This window comes from Rhopalosiphum maidis, chromosome 1, assembly GCF_003676215.2.
Source record: "Rhopalosiphum maidis isolate BTI-1 chromosome 1, ASM367621v3, whole genome shotgun sequence".
Classification (NCBI taxonomy): domain Eukaryota; kingdom Metazoa; phylum Arthropoda; class Insecta; order Hemiptera; family Aphididae; genus Rhopalosiphum; species Rhopalosiphum maidis.
In genome coordinates this window covers 69,860,818-69,871,360 of record NC_040877.1, presented here as the reverse complement: position 1 = coordinate 69,871,360, position 10,543 = coordinate 69,860,818, and the positions used below count along the sequence as shown (strand labels likewise).

At 27.2% G+C, this 10,543-nt stretch overlaps 1 protein-coding gene across 4 annotated transcripts; it reads left to right on the top strand.

Annotated features, from left to right (window-relative positions):
- Positions 1–1,411: 1,411 nt before the first annotated feature.
- On the top strand, positions 1,412–6,179 carry LOC113549364. Of its 4 annotated transcripts, XM_026950628.1 has the most exons (4): positions 3,243–3,365; positions 3,448–3,568; positions 3,931–4,131; positions 5,700–6,179. In XM_026950628.1, exons 3-4 carry the CDS (start codon positions 3,938–3,940, stop codon positions 6,076–6,078), a joined length of 573 nt encoding a protein of 190 aa, XP_026806429.1. In that variant the 5' UTR covers positions 3,243–3,365; positions 3,448–3,568; positions 3,931–3,937; the 3' UTR covers positions 6,079–6,179. The 4 variants fall into 4 exon arrangements, with proteins under 4 accessions (XP_026806428.1, XP_026806426.1, XP_026806427.1 ...); XM_026950627.1 differs by lacking the exons at positions 3,243–3,365; positions 3,448–3,568 and adding an exon at positions 1,412–1,536; XM_026950625.1 differs by lacking the exons at positions 3,243–3,365; positions 3,448–3,568 and adding an exon at positions 1,474–1,601.
- Positions 6,180–10,543: the final 4,364 nt, after the last annotated feature.

Genomic DNA, 10,543 nt, shown 5'->3' with positions numbered 1-10,543 from the left:
TTGTTTTACAGCGACAGATTGAACCCCCTACTCCTCCCCGCCTTCTACGTTACCCAGTCACACAGCCTGAACGGACGTCCGGTCGTACGTATACTGCAGCTTGTCGCCTCTTGTCACACGCCTCACCGCGGGCTAGGAAACCACGCGCACTCCCAAATCGTCTGAACCCGACGACTGCAGCCTTGAATCCTGATGTATAATTATAATAATATATTATAAGCACCTATACCAGCTATTTTACTCGACGTCGACGAGTGCTATTAACCGTGATCTATATACATATATACATACTCGAATTGAAAATGCAGTCCTAGAAAAACGTTTTTACTGTTCGTATATAGGCTCTGAAATACATTACCGAACTGATCAGTCCACGGCTGCAATCGCGCATAAATAATTTATTAACTTTCGAGAAAAAAAAAATTAAACGTTTTTAACTTTACCCTCCGTCGCTAAACTGTGTAGACTTATGTCGTCGTCATTCAATGCGATGGTCGTGGCGGCGGCAGCATTAATCCTGATGCAGGAATCCTACTTTCAGATTTGTTCAGTTCGCGCTACGGTAAATCATTAAATGTTTTTTCATTTTTTAATATCTATCAGCTGATTATTTCCGGCTATTAACACTGAACCCACGATAATATGCCTAATGGTGTTAAATAGTGTTATAATAGGTATTAGTTCATTATTTTTTTTATAGGTATATACACACACATTTATATCTATAATTATTTATTCCCCAATCCCTTGTCCTGTCCCTATTATATATTATTATTTCATATCTCTAGGATTAAAATTTTATTAAGGTTATATTTATACGCGCATATACATTTAAACACGACTATAACATTATAGTTAGTTCAAACTGCAGTTATGTTATTTTTCCATAAATATATAGTTTATGTTATAATTTATAACACGATATACGACGGCATACAGATAAAGCCCGCTTTATATAACTTTTGGTACTTTATAAAATTTTAATAATAATAACAACTATTTTCAAAGTAATAAAATATAATGTTAAAAGTCAATTTTAATCACTGTTAAAATTTATACTTCTAGATATTGTTGAAAGAAACATAAATAATGATTTTAAATTTTAAATTATAAGAATAAAATTTCCCTTTTATGATATACATATAAATACAAATTATTCTCGCCATATTATTATCATAGGTATAATATATTAATAAGACAATTATTTATAATCAAACAATTATGTTCAATGTGCCTGGTAAATTTAAGTGTATGTCTGTATAGTAATAATTACAAAACTAATAGTGTACACTGTACAGCATAAGTTCGTGACAAAAATATGACTATAGGAATGAAACAAGAACATGTATTTTTTTAATCGAATAAACAATGCCAAGAAATGGAATTTAATTTATAATTATTATCTAAAAACCAAGTCGTGATTATTTAAAACACAATTATTTTTATCTTAAATTTTTTCAGTTTAGTAAAGTACCTACGTATATTATTTACTACAGTTTTTACTTTTATGTCGTGCCTATCATAACATCTACCAGGGTAGGTAGACATGCTCCTTTTTGAGATTTCTTAACTTTAATTGGATTAAGTTGCATAATGTTGAAGTAAGTAAATTCCACCTTTTTAATAGACTAAAACTTCTTAATAACTTGCTTCAACACTCAAAGTAAAATTAGTTTGATATGTAGGTATTTAGTATAAATAGTATAATAGTATCTTTAATTAATCAAATACCTAATTTAAATAAATTAGGTAGGAATGTGTAAAATATAAATTTAAAGGATTAATCTGTAATGATTATATTATTCATACTAATATTTAATAATTAATAATCAATAAATACAAAATAAAGATATATTATACATTTTCTCATTGTTTTGTTGGACGATTTTTATCAAGTATATACACATTTTTTTTATCTTATTTTAATTTAAACATTAGAATGTAATTCAATTTTAGTTTATAATGAAATTATTGAAAAGTCAATACTACTTTCCACTATGATCACCTTTATGTTCTAATGCATACTATGTTATTATATAGCATTATAGTTACAGTATTCGTTATAATTTATTGGTATGTATATTGTATATTTTTATTATTGTAATTAATGATAGTTGAAACTTTAAAATAAATGTGAACTAAACATTTTATATTGTTTCGTGAAAAATTCTATGAAAACTTTAGAACATTTTTAGATTTTTTGGTATGATTTGGGTATAATTTACTTACAGAATTATAAAACTTGAGAATTCAACTAGATTTGGTTTTCAGCTTTCTAACTACTATAAAATCGCATAAATTATATTTAATTCTTTGTTTATAAAAAAACTTCTAAAGTTTAAAGCATTATAAATGACACACAAAATTGACTTCACATAATGTTATAGTTTTATATCTTTTGAATACTTTAATAATCTATTCTTTAGAATTTTTCTTTTTTTATAAAAATAACTTATGTGATTATATAATTTGTGTTCAGTTATAGCGAGATAACATTATATCTTGTCTGTCAATGAAAATAAGTTGTACATTATTTTGGCTCTTAATTTATTTTACTTTGATAAAATATAAATTAATTTTAATAGCATAAATGTGATAAAACAATTACTTTAAATGGCTATTTGATGAAATTATAACCTGAAATATTTACATTTGTTTAAGCTATATATTTTAAATATATAAATACTACAAATTATTTTTTCATAACTAACATTTATGCATATTATAATATTATATTACTATATTTATATAAATTAGAAATTGTCATGATTAAAGTTAGAATTTAAAATACATGCCAATAATTTTTAGCTGGTTGAGCATTTTTAATGAATATAAAATATACATATAGTACCTGTGTTATATTATAACTTCATATATAATATATTAATTATTAATTAACACATCTATAAAATATGTTTATATCAACTTTATTAAATTATTGACATACTAATACACTACACAAGGTGTATGATCATCAACGTAACAAACAGTACTAAACTACTAAAACATAATAATATATATTATAGGCACATATAATAATTAATAATTAACTAAAATATAAAATAGACAGTGTCTCCAACTGTCACCAGTACCTAACCTAGGTACTAAAAGGTACCTGATAATATAATAATTACTACGAGGAGATTATAATGTATACCAATAGTATTCCTAACTATTATTATGCTATCATAGCTATTAAGTGTTTTTGTTATTAATAATTAGTTCGAAAATGTAATTCATGAACTGACTAAAATACAAGTTTATTTCATAATAATATACGTTTAATATAAAATATTGAGAAATAAGGAGTAGGTACATCAGTATAGACGGTATAGTAGGAATAACTGGAATAAGATATTACTTAGGTAAGTACTATACTGTGTTCTAATACTATTTAAAGCTCATAAGAATCGTCTAAGACGTGCAGATCTCCTGCTTTGTTCAAAGGTAATACCTACTTCTACGGTTCTACTTCTTCCACTGGTTTTATTGTAAACAAGCTTAATAAAATTCACACTTGAAACAATCGAAACTTTTACTAAAGTGTTTATTGGCTGAAAAGCTAAAGGTAAAATTACATTTATGAGAACTATCTACTGTCTAAAAAAAATAGGTTTATTGTGATATATGTATATAATACTAACACAATAATTATTATATTCCTTTTTATAAAATTATTCTAATTCGCGTTAAAAAATTAATCATGGTTTTACTGCTGAACACAACCATAATATATACTACATTTACAGTATTCGTTTATTATCAAATACAAAGTAACTGTATATAGTGCTTATATTATATTATTGCTTACAAGTAATAATAAAATATAAATAATAAATTATAAATTACTCATCAATCAATATATTATATTTAGGTATAATAATGAATTAACTTCATTTTTTTTAAATTTAAAAACTCCTTCGTTTTTAGACTTGTAATGCCTGTGTTGATGTGCCTAATACTATTAATAGTAGCAAAAATCAACTGTGGGTGGAAAGCTGCAACGCCATCAATACACAGTAGCCGCGTGGGATCGACTACAGAAGGTTTTACCAGTTCTTGTGCTGTAGTCGAAGAAGGCGTTCCAGTGTGCCAAGATCCCATTAAGGATAACAAGTATTTCCATAAGCTGTAAGTTTACAGGTTAAATTAAATGATCTTTTGGTCATGCTTATTAGTTATTATCGTCCGTAAATTGTTTTTAAATGACAATAGTCTGAGTGTATTTAAAAGCTATATCGTCAATCGTGCCGTGTTTAAAATCTGAGGTCAGCTTAACTTTGGAAATTTTCTGGTAGATCATGATGGTTAGTGAATGCTACTATAATTATAACGGTCAATCAGTGTACGATGGAAACCACGACAAACAGCGTAGCTGTAAACCCGACTTAACTCGAGTTAGCCGACGATCGATGTAATGATATTTAACTACCCATATAATAATATATAATATATATAAATAGGTATAGTGTGTGTCTAATATATTATATGTATAATAATTATTAATAATATACCTATATCAAACTACATAATAAATTATAATGTTCATTGTTCATGTATTATATAACCATACAACTATATTATATATGGTACATTCATGTCAATACGTGAACATTGACAGTATTACGCATATATATATATAATATATTTGGGTGCAGGTAAAATGCATTAATATGTTAAAATAATTATATTATGATAGAATATAGATACTACCACAGTACCACAACCTATATAATGCTGGTATTCGATGTACTTATAAATAGATTATATTATATATATATATATATATACATCTAGTACATGATACATTGATACTTCGTATATATATTATGTACACATATTGTATATTTTGATGTGAAAACTTTCAAGTTTGAGTATACAGACATCGTTCGACTTTTACGTACGAGATAAAAATTTTAAAGAAAACACACATACGTCATACGTGTGACCCCGTATAGGTAGCCTGGAAGAATAACTTTTTTGTTTGCTATATCGCCTACATGGCTATATCTATATATTATTATTATACTTCAAACTTTTTTAAATAGAAACATAATGTGATAACAAAACAACTTTTTAGTTTTAAAATTTAGAAACGATTCAAGTATCTACCAAAACAAAAAATGTACATCCTATCTAACATCACGTTTGCTTATGAAAATTATCCCTAGAAATTTGTTACTGGGAAAAAACGATTCTTCAAATTTGCGGAACCTTGAAGATTTTATCAACTATTTTTATGCGTAGGTACAAGATAATGTTTTATGCAACGTTACCATAACGTTTAATTACTCTCATTAATCGTTATTATAAATTAAAATAATAATAGTAATTATAATAGACTTTTATTTTATATTTTATCTGCCAAATTAAAATTACAAACTTTTGAAAATTGAAAATGCTGCCACCATAACCGAAAAAACCACAATTTTATTTTAACACAAAATTAAAGCTTATAAAATTTCCTTAACAATCTGTTATAATTCCAAGATATATTTTTAGTCATAACTCATGACAAAATAAATTTTAAGTCCATGTCAAAATTTATGGCGACAATTATTATTATGCGTTACACTTTTTAAGACCATATGGAACTACTTTATATGCGAATATAAATGGTTATTAAAATTAAATGAAATCGCGCTGTTACGATCGTCAAACAATAATACGATCGGTATGTATCCGTTTATCGTTTTCAGGTCCACGATGCGAACGCCGTTCCTCGATAACTGGTTCGACGGAATTCGAGACGACCGGAAATCAACGGCGGGAGGTAGTAGTCGTCCTTTAGGCTGGTGGTGGCGTTTCATCAGTGAACTAAAACGGAATCTCGAGAAAAAAGACCAAGTTTCGTCGACGAAGATGACTGCAGTTCGGAGCGACGCGTCCCTGATACCGGAAACAATCGTCACGTACTCGATTAAGGGTTGCAGCCCCACTATAGTACCGTTCGATTTGTCGGCTTGCAGCAACTTACCACCGGATGCACCGCAGCATGTCAGCACCACCCGAGTAATCTACTACGTGCCACCGTCTTCCCAGATCGACAGATACGACCAATCCGACTTTGACCAATGATTGATGTCTGTCAGTCATAACAAAATTAATAATATTTAAATTACTATTATCAAATATACTATAGGGCAAAACATATACTATTGTAATACTGTAATAAAGTTAGCACACTATTATTTGATAATATTTAAGTATTACATTATATTAAATATATTATAATGTTTGAGTACAGATATTTCAATTTTCTGATTTTCACTAGTTTTTGGTAACTCTAAGTATCATTATTATTAAGTTACTTTACCCATTATTACTTTACAGTTAATACCTATTGTAATACTTCATTATAAACGACGTTATATTATATTTTTGGTTTAAACTTAAAATATTAGGTATCAAACTAAACTTAATAAGATACCTAAACTACAAATTAATGGTGAAAAACTCAAAAACATATTAATTATTCATACGTTTTCCATGAAATGAAAAATATGAAGTAGTTTTCCAACTATATGGCATTTAGGTGAAACAGCGATCTTTGAATTTAATAGTCACACAAAAACAAAATCATATGGATGTACCTATAATAGAGCTAGTCGACTAGAGTCATATTAAGTCATATTATATATTGATTTATACGGTTAAAGATTTTTAAACATGAAAAATCGCATCAGTTTTTAATGTATCCTTTAAAAAACAGTGGCGGTTTTGGTTGTATTTTTTTAGTGAGGCGAATTATGTATAACCCCCCCTCCCCCACTATCATAACAAAAATTAAATAGTAAGAATGGAATTCAAAAATATAAAAATTGCTATAATATAATATAATTTTAATTATATATAGTGACATACACATATGTATTACAACAATAACAATTGATTGTTTATTTTTTTGTTGAACGTGCCGCTACTGCCGCAGTACCATTAGCCGTGGCTGCGGGTTGACAATGACTATAATAGTAAATCTATTTTCAGTACGCAGAGGCGATGACAAAACGTGCCTCACTATGATTATTGCGCATGCGTAGTTCTACTTAATTAACCAGTCGCGTACATACGCGTTGTGTGTGTAATTTGTGTACACAAGTACAAAATCAGAGGCGACGTAAAACGGTGCCTCTCTGACGTCATTTGAAATACGCAGAAATACCGTCGTTCGTTTACGACGTTTACGTACTAATTGTTTCGTGCATTTCTTATCGGCTTATCGATATTTTTGATAATATACACGGAATGATAGGTACAATAAAATAATAAATAATAATTCAAATTAAAGTGAAACGAAGAAGCATTTTTTCTCAAACAGTCATAAATACGTTAAAAATTATTAACGAAATATGTTCTATTAGTGAACCAAGAAGTTCACATTTTGAGTATTATTTTACATTTACCACAAAATTTTAGACGAGGCGCCGCCTCACTTGCCTCACCCCCAAAACCGCCACTGTTAAAAAATAATAAAATATAGTAATAACAATTTTCTGATATTTAAATTGCATTATAAGGTTTGATGTTAAGGTAATATATACTATTTGTGACTGTTACATAGTCGTTATTTTTACAGAATATATACCAATAACGGCAATAACCAGTTTTGAAGTTTTCTAATGATTAGAAAATATAAATATATATATATATATATAATAGTTTTTATTAACATAATTCAAATCAAAAATATTTTTTTTAAAAAAATAATTAAATACTTTGTCGGAAGATAATGAGGGTAGAACACTTTGCATGAAAACATGCAAAGTTAGCATTCGCTCACTTAGTAAAACATTAGTATAAACTATAAATATAAATAGAAGATAATTAAAATATTATTAGGCATTATAATGTAATAATTGAAAGAGTACATTTTTCGATTCATGTAAGGATAATAATGTAAAGAAAGTCAAATAAAACTTGAATATTAATTTATATAATGTAGTTTGCTAGTCTAACTGGTTGATTATTTTGAAACAAAACACGCATTATTCGTCCCAGTCAATATTTATGATATTGAAAATAAATGTTTTTATATCATTTGAAGTAGACCAATATATAAAACGCACGTGTACTCATAACAATTTAATTTTGCAAAAAATATAGTTTTTTTTACAAATATTGTAAACATAAAACCAATTAACAGGGATAACAATGAGTTGTGTTGAAAAATACAACATACCAGATACCGTTTACCCACTATTTCAACAATATTATACAGATAAATATATTTAATTCGGTTTTAGCATATTATATTTATGTACCTACATAATAGCCGGTTTAATAAAATATATTAAAAATTATTTTTGGTGGATTATTATTTTAATTATTAAAGGCAACGTAAAAAAAAAATGTTTCATTGTCTGACGAATCCCTTTATTTACCTACTTGTATAATGTTATACATATTATATATTTTTTGATAAATACAAAACTTTTTTTATTTAGGGAATTAAAAGTAATCATTGTAATTGTTTTCATGAATAATTCTTTTAGATTTTTTTTTATTTTATATTTTTAAATTGTTTATACGCTATTAGTAATATAATCTGTAACCAATGGCATCCATTTAAATAAATAAAATTTCGTGTAACCAAAACTTAATTTATGTGTTAGCGACTCTATAGAAACCTATAAGAGTTAAAAATTAAAAATGATAAACTACAAACACTTTTTGAGTCTTGAGGAATCTATTATTTATTAATATAACTTTTATTGAAAATGGTCAAGTCGTTCACAACAGGCAAATAGAAGAATATAATATTATTATTATTATTATTATATATGAAGATAACATGTATATAAAATACAGATCTACTCAGTATAAACACATTGTTACTCGTAATAATATTGATTATTTTATTATTATCTGGTTGAAAATGTTTATAAATTTTAATGTAAACTTTGGAATGTTTTCGAGGAACTTATTATTAATTACTATTATATTTTTCAGTAAGTTTTGATCGTACCACTATAATTATCGCACAGACTTTTAGATATGCCACTAGAACTTAAAAGTACACCAAAAACTTTTACTTGCTTTATTGTTAATTTTTATTCGTTTCAAGAGCTTTCTGAATTTTACAAAACTATTATGATATTAAAGCTAACAAAACAAAATTGGAGACCGGTCCAATGTGTGGTCTACCGATAAATGGCTGGTCCAATGAGTAGTCTACCGACTAAATATTTATGTATATATGTTACTTAAAATAGTAATGTAAGTATACTTACTTGTACTGTATAATTTTGATCTTTATATTCATACTGCAAAAGTATTTTTTTACCTCTGATAAAAAAAATCATCAAATATTTGAGTTTTCATTAAGTTGGTGGTCTAATAATAGTGGAGATGCACCATTTATTTTTATATTATTTTTGGACTAGACTAATATTCACAATGACTTTTGTTTGAGTGTAAGCTCCAGTATTTGAATCCACAAAATTAATTTACAATGATTTACAGTAAGTACGTTTTATCTACAACACCATATAAAACCTACAAAACTCAAATATTTGATGATTATTTTATCAGATTTAAAAAATGTTTTTGCTGTATGAATATAACAACCAATATTATATAATACAAGTAAGTACCTACATTGCTATTTTAAGTAGCATATATACATAAATATTTAGCCGGTAGATCCACATTGGAATAGTCCCCAAAATTGGTATTTGGTTCTACTGATCGCAAATTAAAACAAAAATTTTATATACTTATACGTTTGTAAGACGGATACTACACTTTTAACCATGCGGGAGCATAGTGTGTTCTTAAATCTCACGGAGACGCTATTGTACTAAAACGTTGCAGTGTTGGTGGTCGGGAATCTAGAGGTTATACGTGTATCGCATAAACGGTATACAGTTTATTGAATAGACTCTATTCCATTACCTACGTGTCTGTTTTCCCCTAAATCACGTGAAACATAATATTAAGCAATATTTTGATTCTTTCATATTATACCTAAGCAAACATCAATTGTATGTACTATGTATAAAAATTAAAAACAGTTTCACGTAAAAAAAAATTACTTAGTCTTATCGTGAATAAGAAACACAATTTATATGCACGCATAAGCAGAGATTGGGGGTGCTTGGGGGGCTTAGCCCCCCCACTTAAAAAAAAATTATTGAACATTTTTAAAAGTCATATGTGGACGGTCGGACGTTGGACTTATTTTACAACAATTGGCAATTGCCAAAATCTTGGAACTTTATAAAATATATTTTTTCCCGAAATTTGATCAATATAATAATTATTAAAACATATACCTACTATAGTCGGGACGGATAAAAAAATTTAATAACTCTTCAATATTATATACATTGAAAAAGATATCAATATCAGTAGGTATTGAGAACGTTATTTATATATTTGCTAATCAAATTAGGTTTATTATACTAAAATAATAAAATATTTATAATATTTTATAAATAAATGATTTTAAAGTACATGTGTAGTTAGTGATGCGTATTTAGTAGATTTTCTTTTTAGTTGGTAATTATTAGTTGGTTATTTAGTAGTTAACTCGTATTGGAGG

Excerpts from the sequence above, each read along its gene's own strand:
- LOC113549364 (XM_026950625.1), top strand. Across the intron at positions 4,132-5,699 it reads AACAAGTATTTCCATAAGCT|GTCCACGATGCGAACGCCGT; the intron begins GTAAGTTTACAG and ends TATCGTTTTCAG.